The following is a 25,095-nucleotide window of genomic DNA, read 5'->3' as shown; positions in this document are numbered from 1 at the left end:
CATGGAGGACTGTGTCTCAGCACAGATCAGAGCAGATCAGAGTCAGAGCAACCGTCATTTGGGCATGGACATATGACGCAAACACTGATCAGAGCACAGACAGACAACAAGAGGCTTTGAAGTTGTAACCTTTCAGCATAGAGGCCTCTGATCCGATGGTAAGGACTGGCCTTTGTTCAGAAGCCTTCAGTCAGACCATGGAAAACAACATAAGAGCACCACACAGCATCGTAGCACTAGATACTGTTAAGTACTGTAGCCAGAAAATATAAATATTCAAAAGTATAATATTGATAATACTCAAATGTAAATCAAGATTTGAATATACAGTACAAGAAGGTTAAGATAAACTATATAATTCCCTTACTATGCTAACATTGGCTAAATGAAAATCCTCTGCATGTCAAAGAATTGCTTCCCATGAAGCAACTCTGTTGTAATTCCATATAGGACTCCAGCAGCTCATCACTAGTACCCTCTGAGGACGCTTAGACAAGAGGAATAGATGGAGGTCTTTATATCTGCACAACACAGAGGAGGGTCATGATCTGAACATCAAGAATAACAATCATTTGGAGTATTCAACTGCAGTAAAAACATAATAAGGATCTGTTATAACAGACATGAAAATATGCTGAATACTATACTCACCATGGCCATAATAGCTAGGATGAGTTTTCAAAATGACCAAATCTCTAACAGCTTTTCGTCTCCTGGGCACAAGAGAGAGCAATCTGGCGTTGTGGTGTCATTGGCTTCATTTTGATAATGCGCTGTAACTTGCAGTGCAACCACATGTAACCATGGCATCATCTGGTCAGCCTGCCAGGAAGACAGCATCCACAGGAGATGACAATCCGGGGTTCAAAGTGCATGGCCTAATATTGCAATATTCCTCTCGCTTCCGAGCCTCTCCACCCCTCCTTCCGTCCTCTTCTCTCTGCCAAACCCCCCCCCCCCCCCCCCCCCCCATCCCTGCCAGTCGCGTCATCGGGCTCGGAGATATTCCAATGAGAAAATGCGATGCTTGGATTTGGCTGATTACATCATTGGAATTTTTAAATGGGGAACATTAATCCACAGCGGCCCATATTGGGTTTTCTAAACTGGCTGATCATGATCTGCAGCCTCTCCAGCAGCCTATTCACAGCAAGGCTCTGGGGCTCGGCTGCTTGGAAGACCTCTCTGTGTTACACAAGTGGTACGCCAGGTAACACAGGAGAGGAGAGGGAAGCAGCACCACAACTAGAACCAGAATGGCTCCTCACTCCTCCACTAGCTGCCTCTACCTCAAACAGCATCCTTGGTAGTAGGACCTATAGTATTTGATTCTGTCCTTCAAATTCATCTGAAGTAAATCCTAATTCATGTTTATAAAATAAAATAAAATGTATGAAATGTGTAACTGTGTAACTTACACATGTGTACTACATGTCCTCCATATCTATGCGATATCAAAAAATCCTTTGCTGAAAAAAGTCCTTTGCCTGTCTGCGCCTCAACATTGCAGTCTCTCTCCGTAATTAGCCGAGCAGCAGAGCTAATGTACAGCTCTGGTTGAGACTGCACCATGGCAACACTGTCTCCTCCCCTCCTCTACCCTCCTCAAGGTCCTCTGCCCCAGGGACAGACAGAGACACAGCTGAAGACGTCTTATGGCTTCATGTGTAGGAAGGCAGTGCTCAACATTACTGCCTTACTTATTCTAACACAGGGATATGTACTAGGATATTATGTAATTCAGTTCAACTACAAATTAGGGCCATCTCCAAGATACTGTGGCTAAGATTAGTGCTTAGACATCACGCAGATGCCCTCAGTGAATCTTTCATTTTGTAAAAGGCTGGCAAGAGTGAAACTGAGACCCATGAATGATCAGGCCATTCAACTGATCGTTGATCATCTATGCGATTCATTGACACAAATATCCCTGCACATTCAGTGACCAACTGTAGGAGCCTGAGCTCTGTGACATTACCATGGGCCAATAGACAGACTGAGACGACTGAGATCAGGCAACGAATCCCTGGTCCAAGCCCATCCAGCCGTGGCTTTCCTGCTCCAAATATACATTTAGAGAGCCCCACTGGGGCATCTGCTATTACAAAGGCTTAATGGGAGTTCAAGTATCTTTTCCTATTTCCTGAAGCAGCCCTTCTGAAAATCACAATGACTAATATCACATAATAAACTGCTTTTTTTATTTTGAAACACTGCTTCTTGAAGCATCACAGCTCTTTCTTCACTTGTAATGAGTTTTGGGGGACTCAGGTTTCAAAAGGACAGTATCAGCCTGAGGTTAAAGAACCATAGTTAACCCTAAATAACAGACAACAGGCCTTTACTGTATTTGCTTGTGGTGGGGACCAATATCGATAATTTGATTTGATATTATTTGATATGTTTGATGTCGACATGAGCGAGGCATATCGTGATATTGGTTTATTCTTCCTGTTAAACTACACTACTATGTAAAAAAACATACATGACTGTTCCTGCATGCACAAAACCCTCTCAGAGACTTTCATAGGCTCTCAACTTAGCTTACTTAAAGGAAAACTCCACCCCAAAACTATCTTTCAGTATTTGTATTTTGAAAGTTACATTTATTGAAAACTTAGGTGTTGAAAAGCAAAACATTTTGGGACTATGTCAACAATGGACTAATGAAACAAATACCAAACTATAGTTTTGGGGTGGAATTTTCCATTAAAGGGAAGATGGGCTTAATTGACACAATGTCACACTTTTTTTCTACTTACCCAGAGACAGATTAACTCATGGATACCATTTTTATGTCTCTGCGTACAGGAACAACTAGCATGCTAGCTGTTCCTTTAGACTTCCAGTCTAACACATTCAAACTGCACGCAGGGACATAAAAATGGTATCTATAAATTGCCAAAATGTCAAACTATCCCTTTAATTACCTGCTCATGGTAAGGTAATTAATTATTCGGAGTGGTTGGGTAGGTTTTAGGCTGCCAGAATATAAACAACCGGTCTAATTGGCATTCAGTGAACATTCACACAGTTGCAATGTTTTAAAAGTTTAATGAATTCCTATTGTATGTCAAGTGCATACTTGTGGTGTTTCCAGGTGGTAGTTGTGTGTTGCTCATAAAGTTGGGTAGGTTGTTTCCAGAGGCAGTTTGGAACTAGGTAGAGAGTGTTGCAACTTAGAACAGGCAATTTTTAAGTGCTGCACGCTTCAGCACTTGGCAGTTCCGTTCTGTGAGCTTGTGTGACCCTACAACTTCACGGCTGAGCCGTTGTTGCTCCTAGACGTTTTCACTTCAGAATAACAGCACTTACAGTTGACAGGGGCAGCTCTAGCAGGGCACAAATTTGACGAACTGACCTGCTGGAAAGGTGGCATCCTAGGTGGTGCCATGTTGTAAGTCACTGAGCTCTTCAGTAAGGCCATTCTACTCCCAATGTTTGTCTATGGAGATTCATGGTTGTGGTCTCGATTTTATACACCTGTCTGCAACGAGTGTGGCTGAAATAGCCAAATCCATTAATTTGAAGAGGTGTCCCCCTACTTTTGTATATATAGTGTATATGTAGTCTCTCCTAAGAATAGCTCTTCAGACTAACTCTATACAGTAAAGATGGGCCTCAAATACTCACTACGATTTCAAATAATTAATCGATCGCACCTCAACTATAGCCAAGGTTGAGGAATGGCATTAGACTAGGTTTTTTAAATTGTTTTTTTAATCTTGGACATTAAGGTTCCTAACGTTACTTCAATGGCCAGAAGATGGCTGCTGTGCTGTTAGTATAAAGATGACATGGTAATGCTACACTGAGTAAGGTTGCCAACCGCCAACGTTCTAATGCTTATAAATCAACCGCAACCCAAATACTATCGGGCGCCTTGACTCGGCCGCCAGTCATAAAACAATAACACAATAGCACAGAGCAGCAGAGGCGCTACACTGATGCATAAAGACAATTACATCAGTGCCCAATGAAGTTCTTATTGCTCTGCTGTGTATGGCCCGCTGAGCCCTGCCAGCTCCAACGTTGGGCTGCTGCCTGCTGACCATGTACTACTTAGAAACTTTGATAACGTAATATGGTAATCCACCATGTAATCTGGACAGGCCCCGCTTGTGCTAAAGCTTAAATACAGTACTACAGTACAGTCAGGGGACGGAGAGATGCAGAGATGACACCAGACGCTGGTTATCAAATATAATGTATGTTCAGCAGAATAAAAAAATGGAGATAAAATATATTCGTATACAGTATTGCTCATGCTCTGTAGTCTGAAGACATTGGGCAAGGCAGTGTCTTAGGGGTCTTACTGAACACAGTGAAATACTCTGTGTAATACTACAGTGTACGAGGCACTAACACAAATCCAGGGGAGGAAAGGAAATATGAGTTTGAGAGCTGCAATCATACAGTGTAGACAAGACACTGATGGCCACCAACCTCTCCTCAAATATGGCATATTCACAGACACACATATGCACAGAGGGAGAGGAAATGTCATAAATACAGAAAAAGCTATGTCAAGGCTGGTGTACCCCATCTACAGTGAAATGAGAAGTAGGATATTAAGAATGGATTGTTTATATTGTTTGGAACCAGGAACGGTCGAGTTGTGCTCTCGCCATCTGTTTTATCTCGTTCTCCGTCTCTTTCTCTAGGCTGGGGATATCGGTCTCCATTTCCCAGAGGGGGGGGGGGGGGGGGGGGGTGGGGGGGGATACTTTTTTAAGCACATTAAGCTCAATGGGTAGACACAGTATACTGTATATCCACTGGGCAATAATGACTGATAATGAACCAGGGGCATGTTAAAGGATGATCTGTGGTCTGTGCTCTAGCATAGACATACTGTATGTTTGGATAACGTCAATCACCCTCTCATTCATCTTGTCTTTTCACTGGGGAGGGAGGGGGGAGAGAGGGAGGAGGGATGAAGGGAGAGCGCAGTGTCAGGCAAACATCTGCTTCTGTATGTGACTATGGTGCTTGTACTGTGTTGATCCCATTCGGAGTGGTTTTTCAGAGGCATAGTGACTAAGACCAATCGAAACAGCAATGAAAAACGCAGACACTACTGGAATTGCGGTGAAAACATGAATAATTGAAACCAATTGCTCTATGTTAAACAGATGTGCAATCAACAGCAGGTTCAAAAAGACCTTCCACAGTTTAATTGTTAGATTTGTCAAAAGGAATCCACGTATTTCAACTATGGATCAACCTTCATCATTTAGTTTAATGCATTCAATTTGTTCAAGGCCTCATTTCGATGGCGGAAAAAAACAACGTATTCAGTGCGACTTCAAAGATAAAAGACGTGATTGTTTTGAAGGCATAGCGGCTGTATATTAATGAAGCAGCACCTCGTGCACATCCTCTTAAAATGGCAGAGAAAAGCTGTGCTAATTATACTGACGCACAGAGCTGAAGCAGCCTGCTGAAACATACCCACACCATGTAGCTAGTTGATTGGAGCTTTTGATCCGGACAATGCACGAGAAAGACAGAAGGCAGAGGAAGAGATGAGAGGATGATAGAAAAACTGTAAAAAAAAATTTTTAAAAATGGAGGCCAGCAGACCAAATGGCTAAAGGGCTGCTTGGATAATGCATTAGCGAGATCAGATGGCACTCAGTGCAACTACGCTACACATGGGAAGAGATGCACTGACTGCATCGCCAAATGTTCTCCTCACAAGACACAACTCTCCAGAAAATGGGAAAAGACATCTAAGTCTGATATTTCAGCTCTTCCCGCTATAGGATTTAGTCTTCATTCTGCATCTCAATATTAATCTGAAAAATCAACACGTTTGGAGACAACAGCTTCACAATACTGCATGAATAACAGCATCCAGTCAACACTCTACTGTGAAGAATATTCCAGATCTGCAGGCCCTTGTCTACACCGCTACAGTATACAATACATGCATCCACTGGAGCCAGAGCTGCGTTTCTAAAATTACGAGCAGTGGAACAATAGCCCGAGCGCTGTTGAAAGCGCCCACGGACACCCACAAAAAAGGAGAGGAGTCAGAAGGCTTGGGGATAGGCCCAGTCTTCAGCGTTATCGATGTGATGCATGCAGTCCCGTGGCAGTGTGTGGGTGTTCTAGTACGCTCTGGCCAGGAGTTAGTGCTGCGATCTGAAGCATACCCAGCCAAGAGCAATAGAGGAATAGAACCCAGATAAGGCAACAGGAGATGACTGTTGAAGCTAGAAGTACCATACATAAATCACACAGCACTGTTTTCTGTACATATTATTCATTATAGATTATAGCAGTAGGAAGGCGAGACCATGTGACCGTGTCCCCCCCATCATCAACCAATGAAAGGCCTCTTCCTCCTCCCTTATCTTCCTGACAGAACAAGGGAACGATGGTCCCATCGTTGAATCAGGAGTACAGCCCTGCACAGCACATTCGCGTTTCTAGGCCAGCCACTACCTTGATCAGCAAAACCCCCTAAATAAAACAAAGCAGGCAAGCAAACAAACAGCCCTCCCCTCCCCTCTCTCCTCTCCTCCCTGGCTGGGAGAGGCAGAGGGTTGGGCCCTGGCAGGGGCTCTGACAAACATAATTCGGATCACATGGCCTGGCCTCACCATACATGGCAAAAAGCAGGCAAGCCGTTATACACACATCATGTACATGCAGTACAAACAGCCCACACCAATAGACATTTCATTCAATTCTGCAGTATAAGTTTTTTATAAACATATACTGCAGATTTGGTTGCATCTGAGAAGCATATTTGTATTATATGTTGAGTCAAATATTTATATTTACAGTAAGCCTAACTTGAAACAAAGCAGGTCCACCTCTCTGTGAATGAAGTACTGCAAGTCCATGGGAGCTGCAGCAGCTTCTACAGGAGGTGTGGGAGGTGAGGTTAGGATCCAGTCCAGGGTCATTGTTAGACCAACACACCTGACTGTTCAAGGTCTACTACTTTTCTAATAGCTGTCAAAAGATCCCCGTCACTCTGACGTCCACGTCTGGGCCGGCCTCTTCTCAACCACAGAATCCTTGCCCCATCTAATGGTGTAGAAAAAGTTTACTTTTGTAAAAGTGCACATAAATATTGCAGCACACCTTGTGTGCCCCCCCCCCCCCCTCTGTTTCACAGTGCATTTGCAGTGATTCACCGTGCTGCTCTCCTCCCTTGAATCTTTATGAGTCCGGTACATTTTGTTTTAGGCAAAGGTCTGTTTGAGATGGATGGATGGATGGATGGATGGATGGATGGATGGATGGATGGATGGATGGATGAATGGATGGCTGGCTGGCTGATTACTCCATAATCTTATTAGCGATGACAGAGGTCGACCGATTATGATTTTTCAACGCCGATACCGATTATTGGGGGACCAAAAAAAGCCGATACCGATTAATCGGCCGATTTTTAAAATGTATTTGTAATATTGACAATTACAACAATACTGAATGAACACTTATTTTAACTTAATATAACACATCAATAAAATCAATTTAGCCTCAAATAAATAATGAAACATGTTCAATTTGGTTTAAATAATGCAAAAACAAAGTGTTGGAGAAGAAAGTAAAAGTGCAATATGTGCCATGTAAGAAAGTTCCTTGCTCAGAACATGAGAACATATGAAAGCTGGTGGTTCCTTTTAACATGAGTCTTCAATATTCCCAGGTAAGAAGTTTTAGGTTGTAGTTATTATAGGAATATTTCCCTCTATACCATTTGTATTTCATTGACCTTTGACTATTGGATGTTCTTATAGGCACTTTAGTATTGCCAGTGTAACAGTATAGCTTCTGTCCCTCTCCTCGCTCCTCCCTGGGCTCGAACCAGGAACACATCGACAACAGCCACCCTCGAAGCATCGTTACCCATGCAGAGCAAGGGGAACAACCACTCCAAGTCTCAAAGCGAGTGATGTTTGAAACGCTATTAGCGCGCACCCCGCAAACTAGCTAGCCATTTCACTTCGGTTACACCAGCCTCATCTCGGGAGTTGATAGGCTTGAAGTCATAAACAGCGCAATGCTTGACGCACAACGAAGAGCTGCTGGCAAAACGCACGAAAGTGCTGTTTGAATGAATGCTTACGAGCCTGCTACTTACGAGCCTGCCTACCACCACTCAGTCAGATACTTGTACGCTTGTATGCTCAGTCAGATTATATGCAACGCGGGACACGCTAGATAAACTAGTAATATCATCAACCATGTGTAGTTAACTAGTGATTATGATTGATTGATTGATTTTTATAAGATAAGTTTAATGCTAGCTAGCAATTTACCTTGGCTTACTGCATTCGCGTAACAGGCAGTCTCCTTGTGGAGTGCAACGAGAGGCAGGTGGTTATAGCATTGGACTAGTTAACTGTAAGGTTGCAAGATTGGATCCCCCGAGCTGACAAGGCGAAAATCTGTCGTTTTGCCCCTGGACGAGGCAGTTAACCCACCGTTCCTAGGCCATCATTGAAAATAAGAATGTGTTCTTAACTGACTTGCCTAGTTAAATAAAGATTAAATAAGGTGTAAAAAAATAAAATAATAATAATAATTGTAAAAATCGGTGTCCAAAAATACCGATTTCCGATTGTTATGAAAACTTGAAATAGGCCCTAATTAATCGGCCATTCCGATTAATCGGTCGACCTCTATTATGGACTAACTGTGTTGCACTGGAACCACGTCAGCTAGCTGGACGACTCCCCTCCCACGGGGCAGGGCACTGCTGGCTAGCCTGGTATGGAGGTTATACAATACCAAAGTTTGCGGACCGAGTAGGATCCCACAATTGGCTCCAGTATCTATTGCATGCCTCCTACATATCTGGATCCACGCTGTGTCCCTCCTGAATACACTGTACTGGATATTAGGGTCAAATGTATCCATTTTGTTTACCCAAATACAGCTTTATGTGCACACGGCAGCAAAGACAAACAGACTGACCTACTCTTTTATGTTTTATCACACCAAAATGCTCAAGGTTGAGATCCCACGAGTCTCATGTACTGTATAAAGTAGCACAATGTACCAATTGCATTTTGCAAAAGCTACGATTAACACAAAAATGTGTAGGAATTCAGAGTATCAAACCAAAGTTTCAAAGTATTAAACCGAGCACAGAACATCCCACACTGTCTGACACCAAGCTGACTCTGGATATCCAGTTCTGTAACCCCCGAGCATCCGTCCAGCACTCAGCCCCAGTGATTAGTCAGAAACAGGCACCTATACCCCCCTTTTCTACAGACACACACTGCATTTAGAATGACATCATTCTCTGAATGCCAAGCTGTCTGGCCTTTAAGAGTCACCAGAGATAATAGGGTGGATGGAGTGGGAGAGGTTTGGCCCCCCTGGGATCCACCCCAACCCCATCTTTGTCTGGGGCGGCCTGTGATTAACATTCTCTAAAAAGGAGAGGCAGCACCCCACCAATCAACTCCGCTACACTCACTGATAGACAGGCCTCACCACCAGGAACCTAGCTGCTCCTTTTTCTTACCTCTCTCTGTACCACTCCAGATGTACTGTTAGAAAGCTATGCATTATTACTGGCTGTACATGTCCCAGGGTTGACATCTCAGGCCAGACAAACAGCGAAAACCAACCAACTACCCCCCCCCCCCCCCCCCTCCTATGCTCCCTTATCCTATCATCTCCCTTCCATCCATCCTATCCCATCCTCTTCTCTCAGAGGCCCCAGTGACAGCACGATACACTGGATATCTGCTGACATATGTTATATAGATTGGACATACAGTATCTTCCCCATCAGAGAGAGGAATATTAGCCAATGACAACGCTGACATGTAACGTTACATCCAATATATATGCAAATAGGCTCTTCCACATTGATAAGACACTTAAAAGACAACCATGAATGAATAATTTGTAAAAATGGCCAGGGTGTATGGATGGACCTCAGAATACATGTCATGAGAAGGCCATACATCTTGTCCTTCTTGCATGTTCCTGTAATAAGGACACTCTAATGCTCCAGTCCCAGTGTAGTGTAGCCATAGCCTATCATGCCAACATCCCCTCGTCCTTGCTCCCCATTTTGAGATCAGCTCAGAGATAAATCCCTCTTGATCTGATGAGAATATTCCTGCGTTCTGATGGAGGCTGTCTAAATCACAACAGGGGTCTGAGCTCAAGACATCTGGGTAAAACGCCTTTGTAAGTCATCTCCTGTAATACTCCTTGGGCTGGACCCTGTTAGAGGCCTGGAAAATTACATCAAAATGGACAAAGTCTCATCACATTGACACAAAAACGCACAAAGAAAATGTATATATTTCCACATACTGTACTAACCTTGAAGAAATGTGGCATGATGCAAACACACCAGATATGTGGATATAACTATCAAAGAAAAACTTGGACTAAAAGTCTGTTAATAACTGTTTATTTACTATTCAACTATTGTAGAAACATCTAGTGGTTGGATCGTCGAAAATAGAGACATTGGAGAGCGTGCCAAAGTTTCAGTGAGCAGGAATAACAACCGTGACCACCCAGCGAGAGAGAGGCCAAGAGACATTTCTGATGCAAACATGAAGGCTCTCGACCGGAAACCACCTATGGGAGTGTTCATGATGTAAGCCCACACTCAACGCTCATGCATTAGAGTGATGCTGAACGTCCACAGAGCACCAATGATCTGGTAAACAATAGACCTACGACGGAGCATGGGGGACTGGGAGGGCATTTTGGAAAATGTTTAATATCTTGCTCATAATAAATAAAGTAAAATCCAATTAATATTTCAAGCTAATCATAGCCACAGAGCTGGAGAGCACACACAGACAGATTGGAGCCTGAGGGGGGAGGGAGAGCTCTGAGTGAAGAAGCCTCCCATTAGGCCAGGGTCTCCTCATCTCTCAAATGGAAATTCAACTGCTCATGTTTAAAGGAAATGCTCCTTTTAATCCCAACTGGCTTCATGTACATCCATCCATCCATAATTAACTTAACCAACCCCCTGACAATAGCCATTGACTGTAATCTTGCTTTCAAGGAGATATGGTGGGGAGGGAGGAGAACAAAGACGTGCGGTTAAATGGAAGGTAACATAGTATACTTTGGTTAGTTTGGAACAATTTCTTAGCCATTTTAGGAACTTTTTATGGAACGCTTCTGGCTATCAAAATCCTTTGAAAAAACCCAGATATGAAAATATGTTAACCAACTGTAATCATGTATTATTTTGAGAGATTATGTCGGATGACTACTAATAACAGTTTCAGTTTCCCAAAAATCTTCCAAAAGATGCATGTATCAGAAAGATCAGTGTGGTTGTGTGACTGTGTATATTATGAGCATTACACATGTCCATGCCTGGCCTGGCGTCTTGTGAGGGCTGCGAATGGTGGTGGGGGAGGGGGGAAATTCCCACCCATGGATATGCAGTGGGGACTGAAGGGAACAGAGATGCTCCAACGTCCATCCAAGGCTGTGCTTTTCCCACAGCAAGCAGAGGTGGATGGTGCTGTGTTCATGCTGTACTGGAGACTGAGAGGGTTAAAACCTGACCCTGTAGAGGGCCTTTTAGGAGGCTGAGGGACAGATGCTTGTCCAAAGAGCCATGGGGCTCCCTCTCTCGCTCTCTCTCTGAGCATCCCCTCTCAGCACCACCAACTGCCTCCTCTTACATAATCCCCTCCCCCTCTCCAGGCCGGCTGTCTTTATTGGTTTAGTGCTCTTTTTTTCTACATTAGCGTTTTCACCTCTCTTTCCTGTCATCACTAATTCTTTCTGTGTATGTCCGGTGATGTTGTGCCGGTTACATTGCAGATTATCACTGTTTGGATTTGTATGCTGTATTTTACACACGTTGAAACGTCTCTCTGTACACCCAGACTTTCTCCTAATAAAGACCAGTGATAATGTGCAAATGCAATATATTCGGCATTAAACCATCCCAAAGATCCTCTGACAGGATGACAGAAGAGTAGCAGGACCAATCATTTTAGCTCCATTGATTTCATCTATCAAAGGCTGTGGCTAAGTTGTGATGATGCATGCTCCAAATAACCCACCCCCTTCGCATGAATTGACAAGCCACTACATAAATGAATGAGCGGCTGAAAAACATTTCACGAGATATTGGCTCCAATTCATTTGCAATCTAGACATTACATTTACGCTGGGAATGAGCAGTTGGCAGGAGGATATTTGTACTGATGGTAAATAAATAATAGACACGAAAATGCTTACGTAATCAAAACTGCCGTGAGGTTTTAAACGTGAGAAATGAAATCTGCCTGATTGACTTGGGCACAGCTGACGGTGGATATGGACTGGTTAGAATATACAATAGATTATTATTACAGCACAATGTCAAGGAAGCAAATCGTAGGCTACTCGATTATGCTTCCTTTACTAATGAAACCTCTTCCTCCCTGGTTCTTGTAGGGAGGCCAAATAGTAATATCAGTTAGGTTGCTGTTCATCTGTGCTCAGTAGAATTTCTCCAACATTGCCAATGAGATTTCAGCCTCCATTTTACCCCCACTCTGTCTCTCTCCTGCCGTTTTATGCTCTCTGCTCAAATAAATTCACACACATACACAGTAGCTTCGAACACCGTGTATATTATGGGACTAAACAGACTCTCTCACACACACACACACACACACACACACACACACACACACGAGACCCATTTCATACACACACAGTGGCCCTTCCCCCAAACCCAGCTCACTCTCATGCGTGCGTGCGTGCGCGCACACACACACACACACACACACTGCCTAATTACAGATTGTGTTCCTAGCTTTAGTCAAAAGAGAAATGTCAAGACTGAGACAAGACTATAAAGGAAATGGTAAATGGAGAATATAAAACGTGCTGGTTTAAATGGTCCTAGTTACAGTATCATATCCGCCCAGTAGGATGGAGGCTTCTTCCCTTTCATCAGTCAGCTTGGTCCAACCCCTCCATCTCACCCAACCCTCCATCGCAGAGCAATGTACATCTTTTAAGGAATAACCAGCCACATACAGAAATAAGCCATCTAATGGAGTCTGTCTTTCTCCTCATTCTCCCCCTCCTCTCCTCCTAATCTCATCTTCTCTCTCTCTCCCTCCCTCTCTACAGGAAATCTGCCAGATGAGAGACAACCCTTTCAGTAGTTCATCTGTGAGAAACATGCTTCATATATGTCAGGCAAAATGTATTTTTGTTAAGGGCCGATGGAGGAGAAACATGTGTCTGCATTGCAGCGTAATGAGCCGGCTTTAGCATAATTTAGCCTTCAATGAATATTGCTCGATCCCCGCTACACTCTCTGTGGCTGTTGAATGAAAACGAATGCAGGGCTGTTTTAGTCTGTTAACATAGGCCTTTGATGAAAAGCAACAAATAAGCAATACTTATTCCCATCTGATCTTAAGGCATGCCATTTTTATGTTGAAGTGAATATAGAACACTAGGCCTGCTCTGCATGGTAGACAAATGAATACGAAACAGCCCACTACTCCCTAAATGAATGAATGAGTATGAACAGATGAACAGATAATCTGTATTAGAGCTGGGATGAAGCAGTGCATATGAGAGAGCTGAGGTTGCTCTCTACCACACCACAGCACAACAGGCTTCACCAAGACAGATAAGCACCTCTAAAAAGGTGTACACATGTCTGTTTCAACCCAACAACCTCACATCAATTCCCATTCACCCACTGCCCCTCTGCCTAATCCCTACGCCCCCAGAGGCATGGGATAGATGGCCATAAGGCCGGCTGAGGAGGTTGAGGTAGTTACCTGGTCGTACCACTCCCGGTTGGAACAGGTGCATTCCGGCCACCAACCTGCTTGACCACCGGCGGTGTTGCCATTCACCTTGGGGCCGCCCTTGGATTGAAGCTTGGGGTTTGGGCCTCCGGGACCCCCGGAAGACATCATCTTGCCCTTACTTCTCCCCAGAGTGCCCCCTCCTCCTCCCATGCCTCCTCCTCCTCCTCCGCCCGAGGCTGGAGGCTGGGGTAAGGTCTGCCCGCCACCGGGCCCGTACCCGGCCGGGTATCCATAGGGCTCGGTCTGCCATTCTTGGTACTGAGGGGCGTCCATCCTGCGCAGGGCGGCCATGCGGGTCACCTCGTAACATTCTGGGCACTTGCAGCAGTGGTGGTGTTTGTGCATGCTGGCTGTGCTGGCGCTGTGCTGCGCTGAGCGGCGTGGTGTGGCACTTTCTCTCTGCTGCCTCCTCAGATCACACGCAGCACGCTGCGATCGGCTCGCAGAGCGCTAATACTGACGCAAATAACACTAATCACAGCAATTCAACTGATTTTCCTTTTTTCTCCAAATCCTGTTACTTTCCTCTCTTCATTCCCCTCAGATGCAAAAAAAAAGAGCGAGGGGGGGGGGGGGGGGTAGCAACAGGAAAACCCAAAAATTCACAATGAGTATGTAGTCTTCCTTCTTCTTGACGTAGAAGATCAAAGAAAATAATATTGTATATGATCACACAATCAGAGACCAGCCCCGATGGTAGAATTTTCCTCTCGCCGCTCTTGTTTCACAGTGATATGTATATAAATTCATAGATATATATATATTTATTTGTTTATATATTATATATATTTACACACACACAAATACATATAAAAATATGAATATAAACAGACTAGCACAAATACACAGATATATACAGAGATATATGTGTATATATATATATAAATATCTATATGCGTGTATACAAATATATATATAAACAATATGTATATATATAAATGATATCCTCAGATGAAATCGTCCTCTGTATTTCTCTTCCCTTTTTTCAAACCCGTTTTCTTCCTCCTGTTTCACCTCCTGTGTTGAGAAGCAGTGTTTTCTTTCTGTTTCTCTCTCTCTTTTCTCAGCCTGCAGAGAGGAGCTGAGCACTGGATTGCCTCTCAGCCTGCCTGCCCTAGATGTGGATTATACAGAGGGATGCGAGCAAGCGAGAGGGAGATGGAGCAAAAGAGAGCGAGAAAGCACGAGAGAGAGAGCGAGGGGGAGAGGGAGATACGTAGCAGCATCCCTCCAGCACCTCAACCCTGACAGCCACAGCCAATCAACTGGCAGCACTGCCATCAGCAGCAGCAGCACCAACAGGACTGAGCGCTTCACTGGCTGCTCTTAAAGGGGCCATGCCACCTAAACCACATCGTTCACTGCCTAGAGAGGAAAGACACTGCCTCACACATGCAATGACTGTAACCTAGTCACATTCATCTCCTCCATATGACTGGGCTGTGTTTGGAAGTAAAAGACAGGAAAGATCATAACCGCTTTCTCTGTTTGTTCATTCCAACCCTCAGTGGGGATCCTCTGCCATTCGTCAGTGGGGATCCTCTGCCATTCGAATCCATGTTTTTCCTCGTTCCAATGCAGCCAAAATCCAACAGGCAACCTCTAATTTACAGCCCGGTTCCAGGGACTGGTCCCTTGGTGTCTATGGTCATCTCTGTTTCAATGATGGGAGCTTTGTTGTCTTGGGCCATTGATTGACACCCTCAGGGCTAATGTCATGTATAGCTCTGAACATCTAGACATAATGTAATAATGAAACGGGTGTGGTTGCGATTCACATTCACATGACAATCCTATACTAAAGATCCTTCTCTAGCTCTTCTGCCGAAACCAATGTATTACATTTTCAGCAGGCCTTGAACAGCATTGAATAACATCATTCTGAACACCTAGATGAAACACAGCATGACAACCAGAGCCCTTTACTGACAGGTAGAAAGACCAGTGCAGTACATCTAAGAACCATTGGCTCACTGAAGAACCATGGGGGAAATATCTCACATGTTCACAATGATGACATCAACACATGTGTACGCAACAAACACGATTACACGCTTGGGCTTTCGAGTGGGCGGAGAAAGAGAGAGAGAGAGTGAGTGAGAATGCCGAAGAGAGACGGGAAGAGAGAGTATGGGTGGATATGTATTTTCTATGTGTGTGGTTATGATTTTTAGCTAGAGATAAATTCATAAGCTTGCACAAAGCAGTTAAGTGTTGATCAGAGCTCCATCGAACAAATACTGATGCTGAAGGTCTGTCTTTTGGATAACTGGTGTGTGTGTGTGTCTGTGTGTGTGTGTTGCAGGGCTTTAATGCCGACACTGTATCTGTGCATTATTAATGAAATGTGGTGGGGAGATGGAACTGGGTGTGTCTGTCTGTGGGGGAAGATAGTGGCTATATTTACATATGAGTGTCTGCTGTGAGAGAGGGAGACACTATCTATGAAGAGAGTACATTCGAGGGTACACATAAAGAACATCTAAGAGTACGCATCTTGGTGTGTGTCTGGGGACATAAAACAGAGTATGCAATTGTATCAATGTGTGTGTGTGTGTATGTGTGTATCGGAGTGAGTGCTTACAGTCAGTACACACTATGCCTCTGCAGCCCTACCAGGAGGCACAAACAGCAGGCTCAGCCACTTAATTACACGCAACAGTAACTCACTTCATTATCATGATATTCTATTCCTGTAACTTATGGAGATTCTGCAAGCGGAGCAGAAAGAAGGGGGAACTTTAGCATTTTTTTACAGAGCGAGGGGCCACTGAGAACTCCCATCTCAGATACGAAGACGCAGTCAAAGCCAATCACAGCTTCAAGGCGGTGCTTGAAGGCGGTGGCTTGAAAAGACGTTGCAAGCAAATCCATCATGGCACACATGACCAAGCACATGTTGGAACCATCCTCCCTCTGCCTCTCAGTCTCTCTTACCTATCGTCTGCATCATATTTACCATCCAGCGGTATGCAGCGAGGGGGTTTGCAGTATAAAAGGCAATATATGACAGAGGGAATGAAAATGGATGGATACAGTACAGGCAGGAGAGATGAATGGAGAGCCGGAAAGAAACAGACTGCCTATACTGTAGGAACACAGATATGTTTTGAGATGTGTTTGTGTGTGTACAGTGCATTCGGAAAGTACTCGTTTTCTACAGTTTGTTACTATAAAGCCTTCTTCTAAAATAGATACAATAATTTTTTTCCCCCACATTAATCTACACACAATACCTTATAATTACAGGTTTTTAGACATTTTTGGACATTTAATTAAAAAAAAAAGTATTCAGACCCTTTGCTATGAGACTCGAAAGTGAGCTCAGGTGCATCCTGTTTTAATTGATCATCCTTGAGATGTTTCTATAACTTGATTTGAGTGCACCTGTGGTAAATTCAATTGATTGGACATGATTTGGAAAGGCACACAGCTGTCTATATAAGGTCCCACAGTTGACAGTGCATGTCAGAGCAAAAACCAAGAAATTAAGTCGAAGGAATTGTCTGTAGAGCTCCGATACCAGATTGTGTCGAGGCACAGATCTGGGTAAGGGTACCAAAAAATGTCTGCAGCGCGAAGGTCGCCAAGAACACAGTGGACTCCATCATTCTTAAATGGAAGAGCAATCGGGGGAGAAGGGCCTTGGTCAGGGAGGTGCTCAAGAACCCAAAGGTCACTCTGACAGAGCTCCAGAGTTCCTCTGTGAAGATGGGAGAACCTTCCAGAAGGACAACCATCTCTGCAGCACTCCACCAATCAGGCCTTAATGGTAGAGTGGCCAGACGAAAGCCACTCCTCAGTAAAAGACACATGACAGCCCGCTTGGAGATTGCCAAAAGGCACCTAAAGACTCTGACCATGAGAAACAAGATTCTCTGGTCTGATGAAAGCAAGATTGTACTCTTTGGCCTGAATGCCAAGTGTCATGTCTTGAGGAAACCTGGCACCATCCCTACGGTGAAGTATGGTGGTGGCAGCATCATGCAGTGGGGATGTTTTTCAGCGGCAGGGACTGGGAGACTAGTCAGGATCGAGGCAAAAATGAACGGAGCAAAGTACAGAGAGATCCTTCTAGAAAACCTGCTCCAGAGCGCTCAGGACCTCAGACTGGGGTGAAGGTTCACCTTCCAACAGGACAACGACCCTAAGCACACTGCCAAGATAACGCAGGAGTGGCTTCGGGACAAGTTTCCGAATGTCCTTGAGTGGCCCAGCCAGAGCCCGGACTTGAACCCAATCGAAAATCTCTGGAGAGACCTGAAAATATCTGTGCAGCGACGCTCCCCATCCAACCTGACAGAGCTTGAGATGATCTGCACAGAAGAATGGGAGAAACTCCCCAAATACAGGAGTGCCAAGCTTGTATGGTCATACCCAAGACGACTTGAGGCTTTAATAGCTGCCAAAGGTGCTTCAACAAAGTAAAGGGTCTGAATACATATGTAAATGTGATGTTTCCATTAATATATATATTTTTTTATAAATGAGCAAAAATGTATAAAAACCTATTTTTGCTTTGACATCATGGGGTATTGTGTGTAAATTGATGAGGGGGAAAAAACATTTAATCCATTTTAGAATAAGGCTGTAACGTAACAAAATGTGGAAAAAGTCAAGGGGTCTGAATACTTTCCGAATGCAGTGTATGTGTGAGTGTGCATGTGTGCGTTTCTAGTACCTCTGGGAAAAATAATCCTATTCCTTCACAAATGATGTAATATGAAATATAAAATGTTTTGCTAGGTCTCCTAAGTCAAAACCAATCAATGACCAGTAGTCTCTGTATAAGCAGGACAGGGAAATGGAATGAGAGCGAGAGAGAGAGAGAGAGAGAGAGAGAGAGAGAGAGAGAGAGAGAGAGAGAGGGAAAGGAAGAAAGAAGGGAACAGAGATACACGAGGTTACCAATGGCAAATCAGACCAAGAAATGGTCTCCAACACGGCATAGTGTACTATATTAGCTTATAAAGTAGAATGGATGCATGTTTTTTTAAGAATATTCTTACTGATGCATTGGATATAAAGTAATTTCAATAAAATGCTTTTACTCGTCATTAAGGCTTGAGAATAGTGTGTATAGCAGTGTACTATACTAATAGTGGCAGCATCTGGGTCCATATCCTAGTGCAGTCCTACTCACTCAGTGAGGGTTCAGACGCATCTGGGAATAGATGCTTTCTCTGAGACTAATTTCCAAAAGCGAAATGTGTTCACTGTCAACTGACAAGACGTTGCTCGGGGTTCTCCTTAGTTTATAAGAGTCAAGTAGGACATCTACAAAACACTTACACAGAGGGGCGTTTCAACTGAGATGGAACATCTGTAAAGATTATTTTGTAATTATTTTATATTGAGAGATACAGGTAACTGCCAAAATAATGGAAACACTTGATTAAATGAGGGATACAAAGTATATTGAGTTAATTAAGTAATTAAAATCCCATCAATCTTAGGGTCATGTATAAAAATGCTGGGCAGGCCATTATTTTGTCTATGCCTCCATATGACAATGTCCCCATCCACAGGGCACGAGTGGTTCCTGAATGGTTTGATGAGCATGAAAACAATGTAAACCATGGCCATCTCAACTCAACTGAACACTTATGGGAGATTATGGAGCTGCGCCTGAGACAGCGTTTTTCACCAATAACATTCTCGTGGAAGAATGGTGTTGCATCCCTCCAACAGAGATCCAGACACTTGTAGAATCTATGCCACAGTGTATTGAAGCTGTTCTGGCTCGTGGTGGCCCAACACATTACTAAAACACTTTATGTTGGTGTTTCCTTTATTTTGGTAGTTACCTATATATCACTGAAATAAGCAATATCCTACATGACAATTAATTACTATTTTATCCTTATAGCAGGATACATTTTGGGGATAGAAATGTCTAGAAGCTAATACTTTTTTATTTTCTTTTGTTTCACCTTTATTTAACCAGGTATGCTAGTTGAGAACAAGTTCTCATTTACAACTGCGACCTGGCCAAGATAAAGCAAAGCAGTTTGACACAAACAACAACACAGAGTTAAACATGGAATAAACAAACATACAGTCAATAACAGTAGAAAAAGTATATATACAGTGTGTGCAAATGAGGTAAGATAAGGCAATAAATAGGCCATGGTGGCGAAGTAATTACAATATAGCAATTAAACACTAGAGTGAGAGATGTGCAAAACATGAAAGTGCAAATAGAGATACTGGGGTGCAAAGGAGCAAGATAAATACATAAATACAGTATGGGGATGAGGTAGTTGGATGGGCTATTTACAGGTGGGCTATGTACAGGTGCAGTGATCTGTGAACTGTTCTGACAGCTGGTGCTTAAAGTTAGTGAGGGAGATATGAGTCTCCAGCTTCAGTGATTTTTGCAGTTCGTTCCAGTCATTCGCAGCAGAGAACTGGAAGGAAAGGCAGCCAAAGGAAGAATTCGCTTTGGGGGTGACCAATGAGATATACCTTCTGGAGCGCGTGCTACGGGAGGGTGCTGCTATGGTGACCAGTGAGCAAGGATAAGGCAGCGCTTTACCTAGCAGAGACTTGTAGATGACCTGGAGCCAGTGGGTTTGGCGACGAATATGAAGCGAGGGCCAGCTAACGAGAGCATACAGGTCACAGTGGTGGGTAGTAAATCAGGCTTTGGTGACAAAACGGATGGCACTGTGATAGACTGCATCCAGTTTGTTGTGTAGAGTGTTGGAGGCTATTTTGTAAATGACATCGCCAAAATTGAGGAACGGTAGGATGGTCAGTTTTATGAGGGTATGTTTGGCAGCATGAGTGAAGGATGCTTTATTGCGAAATAGAAAGCCGTATCTAGATTTAATTTAGGATTGGAGATGCTTAATGTGCGTCTGGAAGGAAAGTTTACAGTCTAACCAGACACCTAGGTATTTGTAGTTGTCCACATATTCTAAGTCAGAACCGTCCAGAGTAGTGATGCTGGACGGGCGGGCAGGTGCGGGCAGCAATCGGTTGAATAGCATGCATTTAGTTTTAATTGCATTTAAGAACAGTTGGAGGACACAGAAGGAGAGTTGTATGGCATTGAAGCTCGTCTGGAGATTAGTTAACAGTGTCCAAGGAGGGGCCAGAAGTAGACAGAATGGTGTCGTCTGCGTAGAGGTGGATCAGAGAATCACCAGCAGCAAGAGCGACATCATTGATGTACAGTGCCTTGCGAAAGTATTCGGCCCCCTTGAACTTTGCGACCTTTTGCCACATTTCAGGCTTCAAACATAAAGATATAAAACTGTATTTTTTTGTGAAGAATCAACAACAAGTGGGACACAATCATGAAGTGGAACGACATTTATTGGATATTTCAAACTTTTTTAACAAATCAAAAACTGAAAAATTGGGCGTGCAAAATTATTCAGCCCCTTTACTTTCAGTGCAGCAAACTCTCTCCAGAAGTTCAGCGAGGATCTCTGAATGATCCAATGTTGACCTAAATGACTAATGATGATAAATACAATCCACCTGTGTGTAATCAAGTCTCCGTATAAATGCACCTGCACTGTGATAGTCCTAGAGGTCCGTTAAAAGCGCAGAGAGCATCATGAAGAACAAGGAACACACCAGGCAGGTCCGAGATACTGTTGTGAAGAAGTTTAAAGCCTGATTTGGATACAAAAAGATTTCCCAAGCTTTAAACATCCCAAGGAGCACTGTGCAAGCGATAATATTGAAATGGAAGGAGTATCAGACCACTGCAAATATACCAAGACATGGCCGTCCCTCTAAACTTTCAGCTCATACAAGGAGAAGACTGATCAGAGATGCAGCCAAGAGGCCCATGATCACTCTGGATGAACTGCAGAGATCTACAGCTGAGGTGGGAGACTCTGTCCATAGGACAACAATCAGTCGTATATTGCACAAATCTGGCCTTTATGGAAGAGTGGCAAGAAGAAAGCCATTTCTTAAAGATATCCATAAAAATAGTTGTTTAAAGTTTGCCACAAGCCACCTGGGAGACACACCAAACATGTGAAAGAAGGTGCTCTGGTCAGATGAAACCAAAATTGAACTTTTTGGCAACAATGCAAAACGTTATGTTTGGCGTAAAAGCAACACAGCTGAACACACCATCCCTACTGTCAAACATGGTGGTGGCAGCATCATGGTTTGGGCCTGCTTTTCTTCAGCAGGGACAGGGAAGATGGTTAAAATTGATGGGAAGATGGATGGAGCCAAATACAGGACCATTCTGGAAGAAAACCTGATGGAGTCTGCAAAAGACCTGAGATTGGGACGGAGATTTGTCTTCCAACAAGACAATGATCCAAAACATAAAGCAAAATCTACAATGGAATGGTTCAAAAATAAACATATCCAGGTGTTAGAATGGCCAAGTCAAAGTCCAGACCTGAATCCAATCGAGAATCTGTGGAAAGAACTGAAAACTGCTGTTCACAAATGCTCTCCATCCAACCTCACTGAGCTCGAGCTGTTTTGCAAGGAGGAATGGGAAAAAAATTCAGTCTCTCGATGTGCAAAACTGATAGAGACATACCCCAAGCGACTTACAGCTGTAATCGCAGCAAAAGGTGGCGCTACAAAGTATTAACTTAAGGGGGATGAATAATTTTGCACGCCCAATTTCTCAGTTTTTGATTTGTTAAAAAAGTTTGAAATATCCAATAAATGTTGTTCCACTTCATGATTGTGTCCAACTTGTTGTTGATTCTTCACAAAAAAATACAGTTTTATATCTTTATGTTTGAAGCCTGAAATGTGGCAAAAGGTCGCAAAGTTCAAGGGGGCCGAATACTTTCGCAAGGCACTGTATATACATATACATATGAGATGAGTAATATAGGGAACATTATATTAGGTTGCATTGTTTAAAGTGGCTAGTGATATATTTTACATCATTTCCCATCAATTCCCATTATTAAAGTGGCTGGAATTGAGTCAGTGTGTTGGCAGCAGCCACTCAATGTTAGTGGTGGCTGTTTAACAGTCTGATGGCCTTGAGATAGAAGCTGTTTTTCAGTCTCTCGGTCCCAGCTTTGATGCACCTGTACTGACCTCGCCTTCTGGATGATAGCGGGGTGAACAGGCAGTGGCTCGGGTGGTTGCTGTCCTTGATGATCTTTATGGCCTTCCTGTGACATCGGGTGGTGTAGGTGTCCTGGAGGGCAGGTAGTTTGCCCCCGGTGATGCGTTGTGCAGACCTCACTACCCTCTGGAGAGCCTTACGGTTGTGGGTGGAGCAGTTGCCGTACCAGGCGGTGATACAGCCCGACAGGATGCTCTCGATTGTGCATCTGTAGAAGTTTGTGAGTGCTTTTGGTGATAAGCCAAATTTCTTCAGCCTCCTGAGGTTGAAGAGGTGCTGCTGCGCCTTCTTCACGATGCTGTCTGTGTGGGTGGACCAATTCAGTTTGTCTGTGATGTGTACGCCGAGGAACTTAAAACTTACTACCCTCTCCACTACTGTTCCATCGATGTGGATAGGGGGGTGTTCCCTCTGCTGTTTCCTGAAGTCCACAATCATCTCCTTAGTTTTGTTGACGTTGAGTGTGATTGTGAGGTGTGCAGGCAATGAGACAGTGATCACTGAGATCAGCAGAGGTGTATTTGGAGGGCAAATTGGTTTGGATGATATATATGAGGGTGCCCGTGTTTACGGATTTGGGGTTGTACCTGGTAGGTTCATTGATAATGATAATTTGTGTGAGATTGAGGGCATCAAGCTTAGATTGTAGGATGGTCTGGGTGTTAAGCATGTCCCAGTTTAGCTTACCTAGCAGCACAAGCTCTGAAGATAGATGGGTGGGCAATCAATTCACATATGGTGTCCAGGGCACAGCTGTGGGCAGAGGGTGGTCTATAGCAAGGGGCAACGGTGAGAGACTTGTTTCTGGAAAGGTGGATTTTTAAAAGTAGAAGCTCACATTGTTTGGGTACAGACCTGGATAGTAAGACAGAACTCTGCAGGCTCTCTGCAGTAGATTGCAACTCCGCCCCCTTTGGCAAATGTATCTTGCCGGAAAATGTTATAGTTAGGGATGGAAATTTCAGGGTTTTTGGTGGTCTTCCCAAGCCAGGATTCAGACACGGCTAGGACATCCGGGTTGGCAGAGTGTGCTAAAGCAGTGAATAAAACAAACTTAGGGGGGAGGCTTCTAATGTTGACATGCATGAAACCAAGGCTTTTACGGTTACAGAAGTCAACAAATGAGAGCACCTGGAGAATAAGAGTAGATCCAGGAACAGATATAGACCTTATTAATGAATAAGTATGAATTTATCTCAGACGTGACCAACTGAGCATTATTTGTGTGTGTGCATGTGTATACTTGTCCACACATACGTGTATGTGTGTTTAGGTAAACACTGTGTCCAATTAAAGGCTTAGGGACTTCTGGGAAGATCTGTTTCAACAGTATTAGGGAATTTATATTCTGAAATGAAATTGGCAACCCTTGACAAAAGAAAATGGGAGATAATGGATATATGGTTTTAAATCACAGGTTAAGGATATGCCCCTTTTTTTCGATTTTCACCTAAAATGACATACCCAAATCTAACTTGCTATAGCTCAGGCCCTGAAGCAAGGATATGCATATTCTTTATACCATTTGAAAGGAAATACTTTGACGTTTGTGGAAATGTGAAAGGAATGTAGGAGAATATAACACAATAGATCTGGTAAAAGATAATACAAAGAAAAAACTAACCGTTCTTTTGTATTTTTTTTGTACCATCATATTTGATACGCAAGGGAAAGGCCATATTGTACTATTCCAGGCCAGGTTAAATTTAGATTTCAGCCTAAAACTTTGCACATACTCTGACAGCAGTGTATGTGCAAAGTTTTAGGCTGATCCAATGAATCATTGCATTTCTGTTCAAAATGTTGTATCAATTCTGCCCAAATGTGCCTAAATGTGTTTATTAATAACTTAATGTTCAAATTTGTGCACTCTACTCAAACAATATACCACTGTAATAGCTACTGTAAATTGGACAGTGCAGTTAGATTAACAAGCATTTAAGCTTTCTGCCAATATTAGATATGTCTATGTCCTGAGAAATGTTCTTGTTACTTTCAACCTTATGCTAATCGCATTAGCCTACGTTAGCTCAACCGTCCCATGGATGGGATACCGATCCCGAAGAAGTTTTAATATTGGGAAAGTTGAGAAATAAATATAGTAGGCCGAGCCTATAGAAAGCTGATGGGACCCTCCTCTTTTTAATAGAGGCCATCAATCAGTTTTCTCCTGCATTTGCATTGCCTATAGAAATGTTGCGCAACATGAGCTCATGG

General features: G+C 43.4%; 1 protein-coding gene across 8 annotated transcripts in view; it reads right to left on the bottom strand.

Annotated features, from left to right (window-relative positions):
- Positions 1-25,095, bottom strand: part of LOC110488767 (discs, large homolog 3 (Drosophila)) — a 152,216-nt gene that overhangs the window by 64,851 nt on the left and 62,270 nt on the right. For 2 of the 8 annotated variants that reach the window (XM_036942924.1, XM_036942923.1), the window contains exon 1: positions 13,770-14,950. The exons of 2 other annotated variants lie outside the window; for them this stretch is intronic. In XM_036942924.1, coding sequence (XP_036798819.1) covers positions 13,770-14,147 — 378 coding nt within the window. In that variant the 5' untranslated portion in view covers positions 14,148-14,950. Of the gene's footprint in view, positions 1-13,769; positions 14,956-25,095 lie in introns of those variants that run through there. 4 more of the 8 variants (XM_036942925.1, XM_036942927.1, XM_021561124.2 and 1 more) reach the window with 4 other exon arrangements.

Source organism: Oncorhynchus mykiss, chromosome 14 (genome assembly GCF_013265735.2).
Source record: "Oncorhynchus mykiss isolate Arlee chromosome 14, USDA_OmykA_1.1, whole genome shotgun sequence".
Lineage (NCBI taxonomy): Eukaryota > Metazoa > Chordata > Actinopteri > Salmoniformes > Salmonidae > Oncorhynchus > Oncorhynchus mykiss.
Note: the sequence above shows the minus strand (reverse complement) of the source record. Positions and strands in the feature narration are given on the sequence as shown.